This window comes from Rhinoderma darwinii, chromosome 9, assembly GCF_050947455.1.
Source record: "Rhinoderma darwinii isolate aRhiDar2 chromosome 9, aRhiDar2.hap1, whole genome shotgun sequence".
NCBI classification, from domain to species: Eukaryota; Metazoa; Chordata; class Amphibia; order Anura; family Rhinodermatidae; genus Rhinoderma; species Rhinoderma darwinii.
Window position 1 is genome coordinate 99906874 of NC_134695.1, and position 25081 is coordinate 99931954.

Below are 25081 nucleotides of genomic sequence, written 5' to 3' on the forward strand. Positions count from 1 at the left end.
AGCCCCATTGAAATCAATGGGTCCGTGTGCTGTGACTGATTTCCACGTACAGCACACGGACGAGTTTTATGCTCGTTTGAATGAGTCCTAATTGATTTTTATTGGTTCAGTTGGGGTTGTTGTGAGGGTATCGATTGTTTTACTGGAAGAAATAATGCAGCCTGCTAACTTTTACGCCATTTTTCGCCGTAACTGCGACGAAGGCGCCTTACGGGGTCTCCGACGCAGATGCGAAGAGAGCCTTACCACAGAATAGGACGAGTATATTTTCTTATTCTTTTTTTCTTCATTTTAAGGGGGAATTGCATGAATGAATTTCACATCATTTATTGGAAGATTTAATTTCTAGAGTCCATGAAATATTCAGAATTCCATCCAATATTCATAGTTTACAATATTCAGCTGCATAGGAACATTTCCAGATAAGTGACAGCGCAGGACAGAGAGACGCATGACACACGTCTCCCCCAGTGCACACGTACATAACACGTCCAGGCTCCGGCGCTATGTCTAGAGTGCGCGCGCAGCAGTGCCCGGGAGGCAGTGAGGCGGAGAGGGTTACCGCGCCGCTAGTGCGCGCATTACGGTAGACAGAAGGACCAGCGCCTGGAGCCGCATCGGCAGCGCAGCCCGAGCATCCCATTCAGCAGCACCAGGAGCCATGGCCAAGGAGCGGCCGGAGAAAGCGGAGGAGACCGAGCAGATGATAGAAAAGGAAGGAGGCAAAGATGCGGCCGAGGTTCCAGGAGGGGCTGCGGATGGCAAGGACATGAGAGCCGTGCTCCTCTCCGGGTTTGGAGGGCTCAACAAGCTGCGGGTGGCCCGGAAAGTGATGCCCGAGCCCCAGGATGGAGAAGTGAAGATCCGAGTGAAAGCCTGGTCCGGTACCCTTTATATACATCTCCATTCTCCATGCATTCTGGGGAGGGAAGGGTTAATGCATCAGGGCCCCCCCCCCCCCCCTCTACAAGTCAGGTGTTAAAGGGTTAACTGGAAATCAACCTGTTTATTGGATAACGAGCTATAAATGGAGCTACTGATGGAAGGGTTAACTGGGAACCAAACTGTTGAGGGTTAACTGGAAGGCAGCCTGCCTATGGAAGGGTTAACGGGATGACAACCTGACAGTACAGCAGTGACTAGGGGGCAGTGAGGTATTGGAAGGGTTAACTGGACTGCAAGTCTGGTAATTAAACAGTTAACCAGAAGGGCAACACAATAGCAAACAAAGGGTCTAATGGGAAAGGCAACCAAAGAATGGCAGAGTTGACCGGACAGTGGAAGGGTTAACTGGATAGTCAGCCTGGTAATTAAAGAGTTAACCTTCCAGTAAAATAAATGAATGAAAAACATGTCTGGCAATGTAAGGATGACCTGGAAGACAAATTTGCAATGGAAGGGTTAACTCAATGCTATCCTGTTATCGGAAGGGTTAACTCAATGCCATCCTGTTATCGGAAGGGTTAACTGATTGCCAACCTTTTAAGGGCAAAAGGACATTAGAAGTTTAATTTCCCAACTAGTTCAGAAATGGAAGGGTTAACTAGAAAGACAGCACAATAACTACTGTGAGAACCAGAAAACAACCTGGTAAGGAAATGGTTAAATAGTGGGAAGGGGCGCTAGTTAGCGGCCTGGTTATGGAGAGATTTCAGGGAATTCTGCCTGGTAGACAAATGGTTACCCAGAAAGGCAACAACGTAGAGGTGTTATTGAATGGAGAGAAGTATAGCAGTCAGTTATCTAAGGGTTAACCAGGGCTGTGATCCAGGTCAATAGCAGGGGAGGGGTATCTCACTATTTGGAGACTAGACAAGGGTTAACTGTCACCTTATACATTATATGTAACCTCTGGTCATGGGCTGTGACCCTATCTAATGCTTGTCTTTAGTGAGTGAGGGGGTTGGGTGGTCACTGGCACTGGTATTATTATCGGTATACATCACTGCCCGCTACTGGGCATAACCTGGCGCTATTACATTTATGTTGTTTTGTTATTCATTTTTTATACATATTTTTTGCATGTCCGATTGATAATCCAGCACGTTTGATAATCCAGCATCTATCTATCTATTATTTGCTAATAATGGGTTAAAGGAATTTTACTGTATAATTAAGATAATCGAAAAAAACAAGAAGCAGGTTTATTATTATTATTATTATTATTATGTTGTTATTATTATTATTATTATTATTATTATTATTATTATTATGTTGTTATTATTATTATTATTATTATTATTATTATTATTATTATTATTATGTTGTTATTATTATTATTATTATTATTATTATTATTATTATTATTATGTTATTATTATTATTATTATTATTATTATTATTATTATTGTTATTATTTTTATTATGTTGTTATTATTATTATTATTATTATTATTATTATTATTATTATTATATTATTAAAATTACAGTTTTGGCGACTTTTCTATAATTTTATTATTTTCAACTGTCACATTTCTTAATTTTTAAGTAAATTCCATTGTTGGAATCCATTTAGTGAGCAAACGATTTACTGCCATTGTGAGGCCTTCATACTCCGCTGAATATTGATGCGCCGTGCAACTTTAATTGAAAAGACATTTACAAAGTGACAAGACGGCGCTGATAACATGAGCTTAACTGATACTTTGATATTTTAATTCTCAGGAAGTTATGTTACCATGGAGACAGGATCCAGAAAGATGCAAAACATAAGACCCACCTTTTCAGTTTGTCTGCAGTATACAGATGTAGCAGAGTTTAGTTTGCCCTTTGCCTATGTGTTATATGACTTTTCAGACCTACTGAGATATCAAGCAAGCCCCAATAATTATAATTGTTGGCCTCTCTGTTTGATAGGTAATCAATGTAGAATTGGTGTAGTTCTGACCTCCAGGACCCCCGCCACCATTCAGGAGAACATAGCTCACTTACCCTAGCCCATTTACTACAGCACCATCCATGTGTGTGTGGTTGTGTCCGGTACTACAGCTCAGCTCCATTCACTGAAATTGAATTTCATTACTAGTTGTAGGCTGTTCATTCTGCTAATTGGTGGGTGTCCCCTTTAAATTACAAATTCAGCTTTTTATCTTGAAAACAATGAGATCCACTTAGGTTTTCCGGGCTTTAACATTTTTTGGGGAAAAATTAGACAGTTGCCTATGTAAAATAACAAAAAAGCCTATACTCCCCTCCAGCGCCGATAATACCGTGGTCCCACGTCGGTCTCTGTTTACATTGGAATGTAAACAGAGACCAACTAAGGATTATGCAACATCGTTGCTGGAGCGGCAGGGGATATAATAGCTGATTATGGGCTTTTTTTATTTTTTTTGACAGGCACTTTAACTTTATTAGTAGAATATCAGCAGAGTGTTTCTAAGAAGTAAGGATCTTCTAACAGCCTTTGAAATAGCAGTGCTGAATTGGCTATAAATGTTGTTCTTTTTTGATATTTTTTTTCAGAAAGCCGCATCTTATAAGGCTACACGGCTCTATTCCCCCCCCCCCCCCCCCAGTAGAGCAAAAATCCTTCATTCTTGTGCACACACATACGTCACTACACCAAAATATCAGAGGACCGCACTAAGCAATCCAATCCATATACACTTGTGTACAGCTCAGATCACTAATATATTCATATATTCCGCAAGGTTGCTTAGCAACCTAGATTTCCTGTCTAGGTGACCACCATTTGAATACATGTAAAGAAGTTCTGTCTGCTATAAAGTAGACTGCCTCGCCATGCTATACAGACTCGTTTTAAAGGGGTTTTACAAAAATTTGTTTACAAACTTAGTAGGAAAGGTGACAAAATAAAAAAATAACCAATACTCACCTATTAAATCCCCTGCCGCTCTAGCGCCAACGCTCCGGTAGTTCCCTCCGATCTTTGTTTACCTGTCCTGCAGCGATAACATCCTATTCAACCCCCGTGATCGCCGCAGCCAATCACTGGCTTCCGCGGTCTCATAAAGTACATGCAAGCATTACCGCTGAGGCCAGTGATTGGCTGCAGCGGTCACATAAATGTATTGCATATCATCGCTGCAGCAAAGTAAACAAAGTCCATCAGGGACCACCGGAGCGTCGGCTCTGGAGTGGCAAGGCATTTAACAGGTGAGTATTGACTATTTTTTTATTTTCTCACTTTTCCTAATGTCAGTCTAATTTTTTAAACTCCCGTAACCCCTGTAAGTCCCTCCTGCAGGAAGACATTCTGCTTCAGGACTAAAACATGCAAGAAGGATAGACGTTAAACTTTGTAAGCTGTAATATAATCATAATAAATAATTATAATAATACAACTTTTAGAATTATGGAGACATCCTGGTGACTTATAATAGGTCTGTGAGGTCTTCATATTTTGGGGTGTAGTACCTGTATATATGAAAAGTAGTCAGAAAATGATCTATTAACTTCTATGTAGTGGGCATGCTCTGTGTCATGTGTAGAGGTCACTGTGCAGGGAGGGGGAGCTGAGCTTTGTCTATCATCTTATGTCAATGTGTGATCCTGTATTATCTGCCTCCAGCTTTATATTAGAGGAATTACCTTTCATTTAAAGCAGCCCTTTGATGATAATGAAACTAATACTACCCTGACCCCAAGTGTACACAGCACATGCTGAAAAGTCATTAACAACCAGTGTCATCCTATTATTAGGGCTCAGTGACCAGTGTGAAACTGAAAAAAAAACAAAAAACATTAAAATATTTTAACAACTTGTCATTGGAGGAAAGTTTAGGTCCCCATCACTGGTACAATGGCACTGTGATGGTATCTGTTATATGGACGCCAGTACAGCGGCACTTAGGATGGCACTTTTACAGGCTCACTGTGTCTGGCACCATCTTATAGGTACTATGACTGGCATTTCTTTGTGGGCACATTATGGAATTAATTTTTAGGGCACTGTCTAGCTGAATTGTTTGCATTACTTTATGACAATACATGGTGGTATTTTATGGACACAAATGTGGGAACTGTACGATGGCTTTATTTGGGCATGGTATGGCACTATATATGGGACTATTATTTGGGCATGGTATGGCACTATATATGGGACTATTATTTGGGCATGGTATGGCACTATATATGGGACTATTATTTGGGCATGGTATGGCACTATATATGGGACTATTATTTGGGCATGGTATGGCACTATATATGGGACTATTATTTGGGCATGGTATGGCACTATTTATGGGACTTTTATTTGGGCATGGTATGGCACTATATATGGGACTATTATTTGGGCACGTTACGGCACTATATATGGGACTATTATTTGGGCATGGTATGGCACTATATATGGGACTATTATTTGGGCACGGGATGGCACTATATATGGGACTATTATTTGGGCATGGTATGGCACTATATATGGGACTATTATTTGGGCATGGTATGGCACTATATATGGGACTATTATTTGGGCATGGTATGGCACTATATATGGGACTATTATTTGGGCACTGTATGGTAGTTATGTGAGTAACTTCAGGCTAACTTTCTGTCTTTCTCTACATTCCCGTGGCCATATGGATGGCGGGGCCTAAGACCCCAGGTATTTTGTGCTTGAGATGTAAATCCATTCTCTCTATGTATAAAAGTGAAGATGATTCATGCGTGCAAAATATTCCCAAAAGCGTAAAAATTTGGAATGAGGTGGTAATGCGCTGCTTGCTCAGGGTACACAAATAAAATGGCCGCCTCGGTTGTGTGACAGGGGCAGGTAGCATGAACATAAGCTTCCGACTTATTTATTGAGACCAATGCGATCGTTCATTTTTTTGCGTAGTCACTGTAATCCGGGTTACTGTTGCTATGGTAACGCTGGCAATTCTGTCAAGTTGAATGTTGTTGAACGTCTTGTTACCCCTTTGTTGTATTATTCTGGGCAGGAAGCCAGGAATGTTCGTATCATCGGTTCACTTGTATTTTTTGAGACATGCTTTTAGATAAACATAATTGTTGTAAATCTGTTTAGCAACATTTCCTGTGGTAAAAATAAATAAATGAACAGTTTATTTTTCAGATTGTTTCCCTGACAATATAGAGGATTTGTGCATGAATATTGGGGCATAAAGCGTGGGGTCATTCTTGAACAACTTGAGTGTCGAACTGCAGTCACATCCAGAGCTCTATTCTAAAAAAAAAGACATTTGCGTCGTAGCTCACAGATCTTGACATTGCCTGCTGGTTCAGTGTCTGTACAATGCTTTCTCAGCTGATTTTCCTTTTAGGTGGTGTAGGGTTTATACAATGTACTGTAAGGTAGATTGATATAGAAACACAGCTAAAAAAGAAATTCCATGATGCTTTGCATTATAAGAGCTCAGTTAAGCTGTTAGGGGGCGTGTCTGTCAGCACAGTATTGACTGTTCCTATGAGCAACCAGCAAAATTGTAGGTTCATCACTCTGAGTGGTGTAAAGGACGTGTTTTAAAGGGGTTTTCTGATCATTGCTGACACTTTTCATATGTTATGCATATTGAAATTACTGCTCTGTTAGGGCTAATTCATACGGCTGATTTTGCGTGGCGGGTCCCGCCATGGAACTATTTTTGCAGACGGCAGGAAGATTCCTCCCTCCCATTTACATCAATGGGAGGTTTGGGCGGAATCTGGCCGAAGATCGAGTAGGACGCTTCTTTTTCTTGCTAGCTGACTATTACAGCTAGCGGGAAAAAGAAGCGTCCGACTTCCATTGAAATGAATGGGAGGCAGAATTTTGCGGTGGATTCCACGGCAAAATTCCTCAGTGCGAACATACCCTTACTGCAGCGCTAGTATTACTTTTAAAAGGCTCTGATATTCCATGGCAGATCCTTTTGTCTTCTATGTCTAGCCAGTTCAGGACCGCCCACTATATTTATGGCAGGTGTTCTTGGTCCTTAAAGCTCCCGCAATAACATATCCACGGCGATCGTGGAGAGAACATAGAAGCGGTTTTCACTGCTTCTCTCTTCTTTGGTTTCACATGCACAGCGCTCAATTAGTCCCGGTGATCATGTGACTGGTCACATGATTGCCGGAATGCCGTTAGTCGGAGGCTGCTTGGTCTAACTAGACTCAGCACAGCCCTAACAGTGACAATAGCCCCATTAACAGTGGAAAAGTATAGTACGAAAATAAAATGTTGACATAATAAAGATCCCCAATGGTTTTTTTTTAACTTTGAAGGACAAATCGTAATAATAAAAAATAAAAGTAAAAAAAAGGCAAAAATAAATGAAATAAAAAATACACATAAAATCCACCCGCAAAAAAAAAAATGTGTGACTCATGTGCCACGTTGGAAGTAAAATGCCACCGATTATACAATGAGTAAGTGATGTTCTTGGATGAGTCACATTCAGCAACACTAAATAGTCTGGACGGGCGCGCTCAATCCCAGCTGATTCACTGCTGCCTCTGCTGCTTGCTGGGAACATGCTTGAATTGAAGCACTGGAGCAGAACCATTAGTAATATCAGGAGCTTTACACTTTCAGGCAGTGACTGCAGAGTGCTGTGCGTCTCATTCACACTTGGGTTTCCCTTTACAGTTTTTTATGATTTTGAAATCGGTTAATTGGCTTCCTATGGGATTGATCTTAGTGCCGTACCTCCCACGTCTCTAAAAAGGGAAAAATGAACACTGCAGTAGATCTTTAAGACTTGGCATTGCCCTAATTACACCCATGTTTATGTATAAAGACTCCTTTAAAAGCAGAACATTGGTTGATCATGGCACTTCTTCTCTAGTGAAGAAAACTCGATCCCAGAAGGATATATTTTATAATTTATGAATATATTTTTAAGTAGACCAAAAATATATTAATAAATCATAAAATATATTCTTCTGGGATTTCTTCACTAGAGAAGAAGCGCCATGATCAAACAATGTTCTGGTTTTGGATGACGTCCGGGTGACCGGGAGGCAGAACGGCTGCAGCATCTCTATATTTAATGCACAAAGAGGAGTTGTGCCCTCAGCACAACAGAAGAAGGTCGCCAACAGTCCAACTGGACCTATGTACTTTTATCACAAATGTCCTGCCCTATGAAGGGCTTCCCCCATTTATTTTCTCTAGAAGCTCATTGCGTGTCTATATAGGACTATACTGCCATGGTGCCTTATAGCCCCTAGAAAAATAGTGCCCACATTGACAAACACTGCCAAACAGCTCCTGAAGTTCTCTTTAGGATGCCAGTCAGCATGCCCGCTCCAAAGGAGTATGCATGGAAGTAGGTAAACTGTCCCCTTTTGGTTCTGCTAAATGATTGGTGCACATATGTGGCAACCTCATTTCCAGCCCCCTGATTGGGATTTCAGGATTTCTTTTAGTGGGTGCAATTGTGGCATTTATTTCAGCAGTATTAGAATATAAGATGGTTTATGGCAGTGAGACGTTGGGATGCAACACCATGCTGACTGGGATCCATCTCATACCACAGGGATCGCTGTTATAGAGAGTGACAGGGAGGCAATAATATCTGTACCTACATCTTTTACAGGGAGAGACAGGGAGGCAGTACTATCTGTGCCTTCATCATTTAATGGGAGATACAGGGAAGCATTACTCTCTGTGTCTACATCACTTACAGGGTAAGACAGGAAGCAGTACTATCTGTGCCTGAATCACAGGTAGAGACAGGAAGGCAGTACTATCTGTGCCTCAATCATTTACTAGGAGATATAGGTAGGCAGTACTATCCCTGCCTACATTATTTTCAGGGAGGGATAAGGAGGTAGCACTATATCACCCGTACTATCTCTGCCTACATCATTTATAGGGAGGGACAAGGATGCAGTACTATCTCTGCCTATATATTGCACCTCACACTCAGAACTGCATTCTTTATAAATACTCTAAGAGGTTTCAGTAATAGAGAGTATCGGTTTGAAATATATTCAATAAAATAGATGCTATATCCTGAAAGCTCTGCTCCTCTAGTCAAGAGATATGGTTCTCAGACGCAAGTTGTATCGGCTGCTGAGTCCGTATTCTCTATCTCTCTAACACGTGGGGCGCTGTAATGCTGAGAGACTCTGGTTGTATCTACAGGGAGAGACAGGGAGGTAGTACTACCTGTGCCTATTTAATTTTGAAGGCAAAAGGAAGTACTACTCCCCTTGCATAGTGTCCACCACATTACATTGAAGAGATATTCCCCAGCCGTAAGAGCATATTGATATATACTGTATATAATATAATGCAACACTATATATAAAGAAGGAGTCTATTATAGTAATATAATGAGCTGTACTCATTATTTAGACTCCATTTGACACAACTATTATAAATATTTGCAAAGATCAGGGTCGGCTGTGGAAAAAACGTATTATGACACATGGAAATGGCTTTGATTCTATTATATCTGAAAATACCTTGAGCCTCCGTGTCTGGTAATGTAGGCTTTAACATACGTAACTCCGAAAAGATTAAAAGAGACAAACAATAGTACACAGTCACGTTGCCATGGTGCGAGCGACTTTATTAAAGCAGTTTAGCTCTCCGTAAGAACATATGCTTTATCCTGGTTTCATATTAAAGAAAATCTATCTGCCGCTCTTGTTCATACAATAATTACCCGTTGCTGTACATGATCAATCCGTCGAGGTTTACGTAGATACTATGGATTCAGCGCTGCTTCTTTTCACTAACAGTCAGCACTGGCCCAATCTAGGGATCAGAGGGGGTTCCAGACCAGATATCTAATTGATGTCGTACACTATGTGTAGCCTGATGTTTTACATCATTGTACAGTGATCTCCCAACACGGGGCTGTGGCATAACAAAATCTACAATTTGAGAGCGGAGCTGTCAATCGCACTAGGCCTGCTGACAGTGGGCTGCTCAACATTGTAAACAATGGGTACAGAACATGGGTGGCCGATATTGTTCTAGTTTAGTGCATAGTTGTCCTTCTTTTATTATAGTATGCATACGTCTACAATATACCAATTTAGCGTAATCTGCATTTTCTTTTTTACAAACATATGGCGGCTAAACCTTTTGATACCTGTGCTGCACGCTCGGTATAAATTGCCCAGAGTAGCCCTCTCTCTTTTTCCTAACTTCTTTATTTAGTAGGTAGCTCCCATTAAAATGAGCAGAAAAAATAATGCAGAGCTCCTGCACTGGAGACCAAGCAACACAGTGAACATAAAGGGGTTGTTATTATTGCCGTGGTGGATAATGTAGTATCACATGGTGGCCATTCAGATAAATCCCTGTCCCTGTCCTCCGTTCTGACTCAAAGAGGAGCGTGCCGAACAGGGGACCATCCTCTGTGACGTTTATATGTTCCAATAGGGCATTTTTTGACGAGCATTCAGCACCGGCCCTATGTTGCACAAAGTAACGTTGTGTTGTGTAGTAAATTGAATTAAATTTACCTTTCCTTTTAACTCTTTCCGCTTATAGTGGGCTAAACTTCATTGATTTGATGGTTCGACAAGGAAACATAGATAATCCCCCCAAAACACCACTGGTTCCTGGGTTTGAACTGTCTGGAATTGTTGAGGCGCTCGGAGGAAACGTTACCGGTTTTGAGGTAAATCGTAAAATTTTTCATCAATTTGCTTTATGATAACACATTACACTTTTTGCTCTGCTTATGAAACAATTTTTGCGGATAATTGTTAGAGAATTGATGTTAAATGTTTAAAAATTTTTTTCAAACGTGAGTCAAGAGGCTCTGATAACACCACAGGCAGCATGCAGGGGGTATTGCTAGTAAACTACGTCTCCCACAGTAATGTACCACCTGCTACCAACGTTACAGTGGATCTGTCATCACACTTTGCCGCCGTATGTAAGGGGACAGGTCTGCTCTCCTCTATTAGTCTAAACTGCACACATAAATATGCCGTCAGGCTAATAGGAGCGATTAAAGAATACAACGGACTTATAATTATGAGTCCGCAATATTCATGAGGTGGATCTCACCGCCTCTCTCAGCAGTAATTGACGGCTGTGTATAAGTGTCAATCACAGCTGAGAGGGGAGGGGGAGGAAGTTCATAGCTATAAGTCCACTGTATTTCTTAATCGCTCCTATTAGCCAAACAGCACACTATTTTTGTGTGCCGTTTTTGGCTAATAGGAGAGCAAGCCCGTCCCTACACTATGCTGCCCTTACAGAGGGCACCATAAAATTACGACAGATCAACTTTAAGTCACAGTGCTAAAGGCTTTTGAGACAAAGAGGCAGCTACCTTTATTGCATAGGAGGCTGCTTTAAGCGAAGGCACTCTGTTTTTTGTTTCATTTCTGGAAATCATGGTGTGGTTCAGCATTGTTAGTATAAATGAAGACCCAAGCTCTTTAATCCTATGCCAACAGTGCTGAAGTCTAAAGCATATGTCCACCTTTGAACACCAGGTCACAGTTTACATATAGTTATAATCTACATATAAAGTTGAGTAACTTTGTAAATACATTTAATTATTTATCTTGTACTGAACCTGAGTTACAGCCTTTATTAGACTCCAGAGCTGCATACACAATTCTGCAGTCTTCAGAGCTGAAATCTCCCAGCATTCCCTGCTACCTTTCCCTGCTATATTGCTCTACTACTCCTTCAGCAAGTCTCCAGCCATAGAAGGAGCTCTGTTTTCACTGCCAGCGTCAGAGACTAAAGGCCCTTTTACACGGGCCAATTATTGTCCTGTGTAAATAGGGCAACGATCAGCCAATGAACGAGCAAACGCTCGTTCATCGGCTGATTGTATTGTTTATACAGCAGAAAATATTATTGTTGTCGGCAGCGCATCTCCCTGTGTAAACAGGGTGAGGAGCTGCCGACATTATAGAAATGTATGGGGACGAGTGATCGTAATAATGTGAAAGGAGCAGACAGGCACCGATAAACGAGCTGTCTCGTTGAGCGGCGCTCGTTTACGCTGTCCATGTCCGGCCGTATAAGAGGACCTTGGGTTTAGTATCCCTTTAAGACATACTTTTGCTTGAATAAAAAGTCAGGAAATTTAGGGGAATGTCTTAAGATTGAGAACTAAATGTTTTTTTGGGAAATTCCTGCTAATTGTCATTGTGTGAATTACGTAGAATCCACTTAAAGGGGGGTTTCCAGCATAGACGTTCATGGCCTAATCACAGGATTTTTTGCATTTAAAAATGAGAGTCACCAAGGGGAATTGGCTAATTGAAAAGTAAATTGAAATTTAGCAATAACAACTATAAGGGTATGTTCACACACAGTAGCAAACTATGTCTGAAATTACGGAGCTGTTTTCACCTGAAAACAGCTCCTGATTTTCAGACGTTTTTGTAAGTACTCGCGTTTTTTGCGGCGTATTTTACGGACGTTATTGGAGCTGTTTTTCAACGGAGTCAATGAAAAACGGCCCCAAAAACTTCCCAAGAATTGACATGCACTTCTTTGACGCGGGCGTCTTTTTACGAGCCGTCTTTTGACAGCGACGCGTAAAATGACACCTCGTGGGAACAGAACATCGTAAAACCCATTGAAAGCAATGGACAGATGTTTGTAGGCGTAATGAACAGTTTTTTCAGGCGTAAAACGCCCGAATTACGTCTGAAAACAGTGGTCTATTCTGAGCGTGCATGAGCAGATTTCGTCTCTCTGGGGGCATAGCTCATTAGCGAGGTGCGCCTCACAGTTTGATTTTGTCTATATGAGGCTGGAGCCGTAGGAACCTCGCCCATTGATGAAGAGTAATAAATCTGTATTTTTCAGTTATAATTGAAGTCTCATTGCCCAAGTTTACTTGTTACTGTGATATGACAGATCTGCCCTCTCCATGGCAACTGTGCTCGGTAAAATGAATAGCTGGCCCTCACTGTGGGACGGTAATTAAAAACGTGACCGAGAGCCATATTTGACCTTTTCGCTACAGGGGAAACAAGAGGAAGGAGCTTAATGATCATTTCGACAGCTCTTAACACAATTCTATAATCCGTTGTACAATAAAGCCCCCCCTGCGTATAGAAAGGGGCATCAATCAAAACAAATGACCGCTCTTATACCCACCTGTGCCATAGCACGGCTGCATTTAAAGTCTGGTCAGCCAGAAACAGCTCAGATATGTTCTTCCAATAATCCTCCAAACATGGAAGATGCTGCAAACAATTGTCCGAGTAATCAATACAAAAATATTAAAAGACGGAAAAGATGGGTGGGGGATCTTAAAGAACACGATGTCATCGGTGAATATCGTTTATCTGGTTTCCTGTGTGGGAAAACTTTAGGAGGAAGGGGAGTTCAGGGGAAAACATTGGGGCAAATTTACTATTGTGACTGCAGCAGTTTTTTGTCATATTTTGGGCCCAAATGTGGCGCATTTTTGGTGCACAATGTTGCATTTTGTTTTTCACATTTTTTTCAACAGTTCAACAAAAAGACTGTTTCCGAAATAATAGACACTTCAAAAGTATAAAGAAAAGGGGGCGAGTCTTAGTGGACAGGAGTGTGGCTTAAAATGCTAAATATGCTACATTTTATAGGCGATATAAAGAAGATAAAAGTGTCTAAAATGTCTCGCAAGATGCGCCAAATTGATCATACAAAAGTTATGGTTACACTGCTTTCTCCCTCCCCCTATATCACTCTCAGCAGTTTTGAGGCCAGATTCCCTTTAAATTATGACATCTTTTCTGCTACCAATAGGGGGAGCTCACTGCATACTGATTTATTTTGGGTTTAATAAGAGCTGTTTAACTCCCTATGCAGTGAGCTCCCTCTAGTGGTGACTGCAAGTAGACAGAATTATATCCTAGACCTGAATGGTTGTGTTAAGGGTAGCAGAGTATGAGCAAAATAGATCCACCATCCAACTGAAACCATCACCATTTACTCCTTCGCCATATAATAATTGATTATACACAGTCGAGTCGAATTATTATCAGCCCCAGCTAATATCCAGAGTAACCGCCGTGTGCAGCACGGACAGCAGCTAGACGGGCTGGGAGTGACTCAATAAGGTGCTGGTAGGTTGTCCGGGATCTGGAGCCGTGCTGACTGCAGTGTATGCCACATTTGCTGGAGCGTGCGTGGGGGAGGGTCCATAGAGCGAACAAGACGATCGAGGTCCCACAGATGCTCAATTGGGTTCAAGTCTGGTGAATTAGGGGGAAAGGGAAGTACTTGGAAGTCTTGGTCGTGCTCTTCCAACCACTGTCGGACATTTCTAGCTGTGTGACGTGTCGCATTGTCTTGCTGGAAGATTCCATCTGCCCCAGGGAAGACAATCAGCATGCATGGGTGGTCGTGATCTGCAACGATGGATTCTTACCCACATCGGTTCAGAGCCTTCCACATGGATGAGTGGCCCAGAGAACGCAACGAAAAAATTCCCCGGACTATAACGCTGCCGCCACCGGCTTGTGTTCTTCCAGCAATGGTTCCAGGGTGTTTTGTTCCCGGAAGTTTCTCGCCTGACACTCCAACTTCCATCTGTTTGATGAAGCAGAAAACGTGACTCATCGGAGAAGTCAACCCTTTGCCAATCATTGGTGGTCCAATTTCGATACTGCCGTGCAAATTGAAGCCTTTTTTTCCAATGAACCTTTGTTAGCATAGGAGCCGTGACCATCCGTCTGCTTCAGAGCCCCATACGCAGTAGAGTTCACTGAACTGTTCTTTTAGACACTCGTCTGGTAGCCCCCTGGTTGATTTTCACGGTGACCTGCTCCACTGTAGCTTGACGTTCACGCACACTTGTAGCCAATGTTCACCTCTCACATCAATGGCACGTGGTGCTCCGCAGTTTCCACCTCGGTTATTCCCAATGGTGCCATTTGTCCACTCACGATACACTCTCACCACAGCAGCACGCGAACAGTTCACAAACTGCGCTGTTTAAGAAATACCGCCACCCTTGGCCCGAAAGCCAATAATCATCCCTTTTTGCAGCACTGATAAATCGCCCCTTTTACCCATGGCAACAACAGGTGATATGTGATCAGACAGCCTTTCACACACCTTATATACCCACCAAGCCAGCCCACGACACATCACTTCCTTCATGGGCTACGCGCTGCCGACGGCAAAAGTAGGAGGTGTCATAATAATGTGATTCGACTGTGTATAATATGATATTAAGTGCTAACCAATTCCTAGACCTCCAGGTATAGCAAATATTAACCCATAACTATCCTAGACCACCATGGATATTAATGATAACCCCTATATTGCATTAGACCACCAGAGATACTAGATATTAACCATATAACACCCCAGTCCCCAGGGATGTTACATAGTAGAATTTTTCCCATACTGTAGATCTCTGTGCCCATTTGACTTTCAGCTCGGACATGTTCAGATCTCAGAGCTGTGTCTACATGTTGCCCCATTAAGATCAAAGGGCATTAATGAGCATGCAGAAGAGCATCGCAGGTCCCTTAATTCTAGTAATTGGTATGGAGGCCAAACCAATGATTTTATCTGAAACCTCTCAATGATGAGTGTAGGTAAAGTAAACCTTCATTTCAAGATCATGCGTCCTTAGCTGCAGTCCTATGTAAAACCACACATAAAATCATATTAAGATGTGCCAAATGACAAACCCAGCTCTGCTATATCTGTAGCAATAACTATTCAAATCATCGCTATACGTTCCAAAATGAAACGTCACCTTTAAGGGATTTTGTTATGGATTTATTTTGCCACAAGGCAGCTTAACTAAAATAACTGTACAGTGTTACATAAAAGCACTGCAGAAACAAAGTCCGCTGTGTATTTATATCCATCCCTGCAGGAAAACGGATCTAGTAATGGTTTAGTGACTGCAAAATGTATTCACGACATCTCAAGAGAGAGGCAGAATGAATACAATTCCTTTCTCCAATCCATTCTCCTGCACCACTTGGGAGCTGAATCTGCAAATCTGTGAAATGGCGTAATTCTGCAATTCAAGAAGAAAAATACATTACATTTGTAAACATTAAACCTATGCAAATATTTTCTGCTGTTGTTTGCATTGGGCTTTTTTTAAATCCAAATAGGCTGACATCTCAGAAGATAGCGCGGTTATGCTGACACTGCTCTCATTTAAATCAATGGGATTGTAATGGGAACATACCACTTAAAGGGGTTCTCCAGTTTTATGTAACAAAAAGCTTAAAGGGGACCTGTCACCTCTCCTGATATGTCTATTTTGGCAAATACTTGTATTCCCCATGAAATAGCAATTCTAGAACATATTTTCTTATAACTCTACGTTGTGCCATTCCTCTGTTATTCCTCCTCGAAATCTATGAATAAATTGACAACTGGGTGTTACCAGTTAAGGGGGTGTGTCCCTACACAGTTTCACTCTGTCAGCCCTGATTGGACATTGTCAGTCTGTGTATAGACACACCCCCTTAACTGGTAACGCCCAGTTGTCCATTTATTCATAGGAGGAATAACAGAGGAACGGCACAACATAGAGTTCTAAGAATAGATGCTCCAGAATTGTTATTTAATGGCCAATACAAGTAGTACTAAAATAAAGGCGTCATGAGAGATAACAGGTCCTATTTTAAGAGGTTTACCAAGATTAGTAAATCAAAGGGTATTTTTTCCTGAAAGAGCGACACTCGTATCCGTTGGTTGTTTCTGGTATTGCAGCTCTGGGCTGAGCTGCAATTCCAGAAACAGCCATTGACAAGAGTAGCACTGTCTATAGGGAGGAAGGGATGGATGACAGAGCCCCCCCCCCCCCCATTTAATCATTGTGTAATGAAAGTTCTGCAACTTTCTAATATACTCTGTATTTCAATTTCTCATTAATTGTAAATTCTCTGCATGCTTTCAGTGAATGGGAGCATTATTAAGCAATTCCCTAAAATGATGTTATTATTGAAATATTTCCTTTCATAAGCAGAGACATTACCTGTAATAAGGACATTGGAAAATAAAGTGGCCATTACTATTCCGCAGGCATGTATTTCTGCGGGATACATCAGCACAGATAGCACAGGTTTATAGTTTCTGTAATTGTATCCATCCATCTTGCTGCCGACCATCCACTTTTCACCACAAATCTTCCAATATGAATGTACAGATGTAGCAGAGTTGAATTCGTTTTTCTTTGTGTATAACTGCAGACTTTTGAAAATCTTCGAGCAGATCAAAACAACTTTTTTTTCATTTTAATATATATATTTAGTCATTATATGCTTTGTGTGCTTTGTGAAAGTAATCTCTAGTCTGGTCATTTGCAATTCACGGGAATGGGCTGCCTTGATTTGATTTATTTTCTTTACCATGCAGAGTTTTCACAAGAGTCTCAACGTTCATAGACATTAATACTTTTCCTGTCCCGTTATTAAAAAGGCTGTGGTCTCCAAACTACGCTCCCTCCTTGAGGTATATACCGACAGCGCATGCTGGGAGTTGTAGTTTTGCAACAGCTATAGAGCCACAGGTTGCAGAACACTGCTTTATGGTAACCTGACCTTTTAAAGGGGTTTTCCAGGATATTTGAAGTACATTTCGTTGACTGTGTAATAGTAATTATAGCACTGGTCTCCTCCCCACCTGTGTCAATCTCCCGTTGAGAGCATCTTATTGAGGATTCTTCTGTGCCCATGGCAACGATGGACGTAATGGGTGCAATACTATGAAATGATGGGTGCAATACTATGAAATGATGGGTGCAATACTATGATATGATGGGTGCAATACTATGAAATGATGGGTGCAATACTATGATATGATGGGTGCAATACTATGAAATGATGGGTGCAATACTATGAAATGATGGGTGCAATACTATGAAATGATGGGTGCAATACTATGAAATGATGGGTGCAATACTATGATATGATGGGTGCAATACTATGAAATGATGGGTGCAATACTATGAAATGATGGGTGCAGTACTATGAAATGATGGGTGCAATACTATGAAATGATGGGTGCAATACTATGAAATGATGGGTGCAATACTATGAAATGATGGGTGCAATACTATGAAATGATGGGTGCAATACTATGAAATGATGGGTGCAATACTATGAAATGATGGGTGCAATACTATGAAATGATGGGTGCAATACTATGAAATGATGGGTGCAATACTATGAAATGATGGGTGCAATACTATGAAATGATGGGTGCAATACTATGAAATGATGGGTGCAATACTATGAAATGATGGGTGCAATACTATGTAATGATGGGTGCAATACTATGAAATGATGGGTGCAATACTATGGCTACATACAACTCAGAGGTAATAGGGTACTGTACATAGGCCCTAAGGGCTCATTCAGACGAGCGTGTTCCTCGTCCGTGTGCCACACGCAAAGCACACTGATGGCACACGGAACGCACACTGATGGCACACTGACATGAAATGCCGGAAATACGATCCGTTTTTTGAAAACGCAAATCGGACTCGCTCGTGTGAATGTAGCCTAAGACTATAGATCTATATCTTTATTAGAGGAAGCATGTTTATTGATAAGATAATGGTCCATATATACGTATGAGGAGATGTATGTGGTTATATTATATACCAGAATGTATAGTCCCATACATAGCCTCATGCATACGTAGACACAGACCATCACCTGATAAAAAATTAAAATAATTATATGTCGAAAAACCCCTTTAATATGATGTTCTTGCATTGCAGATCGGTGACAGAGTGATGGCGTTTGTCAATTACAATGCTTGGGCAGAAGTCGCCTGCACTCCGGCAGAATTTGTCTACAAGATCCCAGATGATATGAGTTTCTCAGAAGCAGCTGCTTTCCCAATGAACTTTGTCACAGCCTACATGATGCTTTTTGAAGTGGCCAATCTCCGAGAAGGAATGTCAGTGCTTGTTCACTCCGCAGGTGGAGGAGTGGTAAGTGAAAATAACGCCATAACGAAATATTACACATATGCGCGGTTGCCCAGATTTATTAACAAGGGATAAAATAGTGAAACGTGTATGCAACTTAATTGTAAAGGCTGCAAAGCTATCTTGACCTAGTCCTTCTCACACAGTTGCAGTGCGTTACTATGTATCAGGATAGATAAGTCTGGTATCCAGGATTTGTGCTGCTGTTGGATTTAGCTCACAGAGGTTTTCTTAGATTGATACATTGTAACAAATCCTGAGCTGTGAGCTGGAAGACGTCATAACTGACGTCATAACTTCTGATGAATCTGTAAAAATCCTCTTTTTTTAAATTGATCCCATTGTCTTTTACTTTCATTTTTTTCGGACAGAATAGCTCCGCATACTACTCTATTCTAGCGATTTAAAAATCAAAGGAAACCTGATAGAAAAGAGTTAATGCGTGTAAATGTGTGAACAGTATCCTAGTCTCTGAATGTAAATTAGGATGTTTTCATTCACTGACAGCAAACAGATCTTATAATTTACTTAATAATTTACTTTTTCATGGAACTTTTCTACAGTCATAGATGTTTAGATGGTAATAACAATGTACTAGGTTGATGTGTATTGAGTTGGTAATGATGTGCAATGGGTGTCCCTGTAAAAGGAGCAGAGACATTGAAGTCCCTGCACCTCAAACAGCAGAAGTGGGTGATATTACTGTATACATTTTACCCTTCATCTGAAGTCAGAATAAGATATTGTTTTTGCGCTTCCAGGTTGCTTCTTTTACTATCTCCCCTGCTACCTACCCCTTGTCCCAGCCTTGTGTGCCCACCTTAAAAGGGTATTCCCAGAATCAACATTGATCACCTACTCACAGGATAGGGGATGTGTGTGGCACTATCATAACTTCTAAGCAGCACGCCCGCTGTCTCGGGGTTATTTTTGACTCAGATCTTTCCTTTACTCCTCACATACAATCACTTTCACGCTCCTGTCATTTTCACCTCAAAAACATCTCCAGAATCCGCTCTTTTCTTACGGAGGAAACTGCCAAAACTCTCATTGTTGCTCTGATTCACTCTCGTCTTGACTACTGTAACTCATTACTAGTCGGTCTTCCCCTCACTAAACTCTCCCCTCTCCAATCTATCCTCAATGCAGCAGCCAGGCTCATCTTTATGACCAACCGCTACACCAACGCCTCTAATCTGTGCCAGTCACTGCACTGGTTGCCCATCCCCTTCCGAATAAAATTCAAACTTATTACTCTCACCCACAAAGCTCTCCACAGTGCTGCACCTCCTTACATCTCCTCCCTCATCTCTGTCTACCACCCTACTCGGGCTCTACGTTCTGCCAACGACCTTAGATTAAAATCCTCCATAATCCGAACCTCCCACTACCGTCTCCAGGATTTCTCTCGTGCTGCACCCGTCCTCTGGAATGTGCTACCCCAGACAATCAGATTAATTCCCAATATCCACAGTTTTAAACGTGCCCTGAAAACACATCTATTTAGACAGGCCTATAACATTCCCTAATCTGACTCCTTTCCATGGCCCTCCATTTAGATTAGTCATCAGAATAAGATTCCCTCACACTCCTTCTCTTCATGTCCGTCATACACGGATAGTGGCTGGTGACCGGCTCATGCAGCTTTATGTTACCACCGCATGTGTATAAAAATGGCCGGACTATTGTGCAGAACAAACACTGTTACACTTTGTGTCTCCCTTATGTCCTCATAGATTGTAAGCTCTTGCGAGCAGGGTCCTCACTCCCCAGGTTTGAATTGTAAATGAACTTTGTCACTATGTAATGTCTGATATTGTTTGTTTCATGTTCCCTCTAAATTGTAAAGTGCTGCGTAATATGTTGGCGCTATATAAATAAAGATTATTATTATTATATTATTAAGTGTCTGATCGCTGGGGGCCCCACTGCTGGGACCCCGAACCCGCCACTGCACGTCCGCACTGAGAAGAATTTTTTTTAGTTAAACAGTTAGTGTATAAATGATGAAACATTGTTCTAATTTTTTTAATTTTTTCACGAATCTGGAAATATTATAAATTAGATTCTAATTTATAACATTTCCCTGTGCTGGTCACTAGAGGGAGCAATTCCCAAAATTGCAGCATTGGCATGTGGTAAAGCAACCACATTGCTTTATGCTGCAAAATTTGAGAAGACACACTCGCTCTAGTGAGCTCACAGAATCCCCCCTCCTTTGTCCTGGCTAGTGCCAGGAGAAAGGAGGGGATTGAACGTTCAAACCTCCTACACTGTGTGTCGCCATTTTTTGAGCGAATGCACAGTGTAGTAGGCTTACATACAGTGGTAATCACACACTAAAACACGTACATACACAGAAATAACTTACCTGCTCCAGTCGCCGCCGCTCCCTCCGGTCCGTTCGCTCCGTCTGCTCCCTCCGCTCCTAGTGCACATGTCCGAAGCCGCGACCGGAAGTAGTAATCTTACTGTCCGGCCGTGGCTTCCGGTCCACAAGAAAATGGCGCCGGACGTCGCTCGGCCGAAGATCTTCCATTTGGACTGTGTGGGAGCGGCGCATGCGCTGTTCCCACACAGACGGCGTACAGCATAGTGGATGGAACGGGTCCCGTTCGCATTCTCTATGGGGCTGTATGTGCCGTATTCCATGTCTGTATGTGTCGTTAATCGACATATACAGAGATGAAAAAAAAAATGGCAGCCCCCATAGGGAAGAAAAAGTTCACAAATAAAAAAAAGTAAAACACAAACACACAAATAAATAATTTTTTTTTTAATAAAACACTAAAAGCAAATTGATATACATTTATTTTTTTTAAAGGGGTATACCCAGAATCAACATTTATCACCTATATAAGTGTCTGGTTGACCACCACAGATCACTAGAACGGAGGTCCAAAACCCCCATTTCCTCTCACTGCACCCCCTGCAGTAAAAAAAAATGAATATGAATGGCGCTGTGGTCAAACGCTGTACTCGGCTGTCTCTGTCGGTCCCATAGACCTTGAATGCAGAGGCGCCACGCATGCCCGACCGCTGCTCTATTTAAAGGAAGGGTGTCGCGAATTTTTTTTTTTTTTATATCAATTTGCTTTTAGTGTTTTATAAAAAAATGTACTCATTATACTGTATATCTAATGAAAGGTTATGCAATTTTGTTATATACTTTTTGTATCAGTTACTCCCAGATTTCTTGATCTCAGCTTGCAGTCAATGAATGGGAACCTTTATTTTTTAAATTCAGAGAATGATAATCTGTCCTGGTCAAGTGATGATCACACAGCTGCAGGGTTTGTTACAGTACAATTAGGCTCTGTTCACATTTATGTTGAAATCTTGCAAATTCTATCAGACCTTATCGGAAAAATAGCGCTGTATGCACCGCTATTCTTCCCATAAAAACGCAGGACTTAACAGCGTACCCTGATAGATGCCAGTGTAAGTCAATAGGGTTTGTTGGGTGCCGGTGGTATCCGTCTTATGATGGATCTGATATAATATTATGAATGGAAGCCTCAACCCAAATGTAGCCCTTTCTGAACTCTTTCTTGTAACAAGCCGTGCACTTCTGTGAGTATTAGGTATGTTCACACGGCCTATTTTCGGGCGTTTTTCGGGCCGTAAACGCCGGAAAAATGGCTGAAAAATCGGAAGCAGAACACCTCCAAACATCTGCCCATTGATTTCAGTGGGAAAAACGGCATTCTGTTCCGATGGGCCGTTTTTTTGTAAAAAAAACTGGCACGAAAATAAGTGCAGGACACTTCTTGGGACGTTTTTGGAGCCGTTTTTCATTGACTCTATTGAAAACAGCTCCGTATTTTCAGACGTTTTTGCATTTGTATGTGAATATACCCTAAGGGGAGTGTTCACACGGCTTATTTTCACCCGTAAACGACCGAAAAATCGGAAGCAGAACGCCTCCAAACATCTGCCCTTTGATTTCAATGGGAAAAACGGCGTTTTGTTCCGACGGGCAGTTTTTTTTACGTAGCCGTTTTTAAAAACGGGCACGTAAAAAAATCGCCCGTGAAAAAGAAGTACATGTCACTTCTTGAGCCGTCTTTGGAGCCGTTTTTCATTCACTCTATAGAAAAACAACTCCAAAAACGTCCGTAAAAAACGCTGTAATAAGCGCGAGTGGCTTAAAAAACAACTGAAAATCAGGAGCTGTTTTCCCTTGAAAACAGCTCGATGTTTTCAGACGTTTTTGATTTTGTGTGTGCACATACCCTGAGGGTATTTTTTTTTTATGCGTCTTTTACGGCTGTTTTTGGAGCTGTTTTTCTATTGAGACAATGAAAAACGGCTCAAGAAGTGACACGCACTTCTTTTTTATGGGGCGTTTTTTTACGCACCGTTTTTTCAAACGACCGCTTGAAAAAAACGCCCTGTGGGAAGGAAACGCCGTTTTTCCCATTGAAATCAATGGGCAGGTGTTTGGAGGCGTTCAGCCTCCGGATTTTTAGCTGTTTTTCGGGTAATTTACGGCCCGAAAAACGTCTAAAATAGGCCGTGTGAACATACCCTTAGGCCCCATGCACACGAACGTGCTTTTGCGGCCGCAATTCCCCCGAAAATCCACAGGAGAATTGCGGCCCCATTCATTCCTATGGGGCCATGCACACGGCCGTGGTTCCACGGTCCATGCATGGCCCAAGAGCCCGGACCGCAGAAAGAACGGGCATGTCTTATTACGGTCGTGTTCGCCATGTGCACAGTGGCTTGCGAGTGACACTCCACCACCGGCCGACCCAAAAATCACGGCCGTGCACATGGCTACGGTCGTGTGCATGAGGCCTTACATGACTAGAACTGATTTTTATCCTCTGGAAGAAAACAATGAAGGTTCATATTAATAGACAGCAAGCAGAGATCTTAAAACTGTGAGGAATTGAAACACAAGGGGGATCATTTATCAAAACTGTGAGAAATACTGTCTGTGTTGCCCATAGCAACCAATCAGAGCTCAGCTTTCATTTTCCCAGAGCAGTTTAGAATATGAAAGCTGAGCTCTGATTGGTTGCTCTGGGTAACAAGGACAGATTTTCTGTTAGGCAGTTTCGATAAATGAGGTCATTTTGTATTAGAAAATTGTACAACTTCTTATACAGTTTTATTTGCTGAAACCGGGATACCCCTTTAATATTGAAATTGAATGCAGTTCTAATCTTCATTTCCGCTATAGTATAATGTGTGCGTTAAATACACGATTGTTAGAAGAGACTGCAGCTCACGATAAGAAAGTCTTGTCTTTCCTTCACGAGAAACCAAGGCTATTAAGTGTCAATGTAAAAATACCGCCGAGGTACAAAACAATTACCACGAGTGTGAGAGAAATGTCGGATGTTAATTCTCCAGAACATATTCTCATTCCATAAAACACATAATAAGATTTACGAGGTTACATCTACAATATGTTGAGTACAATGCTCCGCATGGCGGGTGTTTCGTGCGCGCCTCTTAATAAATTAGACACATTTCTGGTGGTCCGAGAGCCAGAAGGTGGAATCTGTGTAAGCCAAGAGAAGGCGTAGATTTGTGCCATAATTTACACCAGTTTCTGGTGTAAATGATGGTCAATTTGTTGGTCAGCCGGTGGCTCCGCCGCTTCCGCTAAGCTCCGTCCACTTTTTAGATAAGTGGCGGAAACGGCAGAAAAGAAGAAATTTTTGCCATAAATTGCAACGTTTGCAATTTTGCTATGACAGAAAAGTTAATCAATTCCCCCCAATGTTTTTAACTGAACTGCTCAGAGGGCAGCTTGCGGGTATTAGGAAACCCCCTCTCCTAAGTTTGCCTATGTCTAGACTGACAAGTGATCGTTCATCAATTAGTAGATAACCTAAATTTGGTCCCAATGCATTTCAAACAGCTGGGACCACTTCGGTGCTTCTTGGGTACTTACTTAAAGGGGTTATACAAGATAAGAAAAATATGGCTGCTTTATTTCAGAAACAGTGCCACCCATGTCCACAGTTTATGTGTGGTACTGCAGCTCAACTTCATTCACTTCAGTGAAGCTGAGCTGCAATACCAGATACAAACAATGGACAGGTGTGGCGCTGTTTCTGGAAGAACGCAGCCATGTTTTTATAATCCTGGTTAACCCCTTTAACTCAGACAATGCCAAAAACCCTAGCTGCATTGCCTAATGGGAGAAATCCACCTGCTTTCTAAAAAGAGGCTTGAGCTGCTGTTCTGAATTTCTTCCATGCTTTACACTTCAGCTCTGTTTGTTTCGATTTGCAGCTGTATTTAAACCC

At 41.6% G+C, this 25081-nt stretch overlaps 1 protein-coding gene across 1 annotated transcript in view; it reads left to right on the forward strand.

Annotated features, from left to right (window-relative positions):
* Positions 1-541: 541 nt before the first annotated feature.
* Positions 542-25081, forward strand: part of VAT1L (vesicle amine transport 1 like) — a 43514-nt gene continuing 18974 nt past the window's right edge. The window contains exons 1-3 of the mRNA XM_075838642.1: positions 542-879; positions 10418-10547; positions 18600-18815. Of these exons, the coding sequence (XP_075694757.1) occupies positions 662-879; positions 10418-10547; positions 18600-18815 (564 nt within the window). The 5' untranslated portion in view covers positions 542-661. The remainder of the gene's footprint in view (positions 880-10417; positions 10548-18599; positions 18816-25081) is intronic.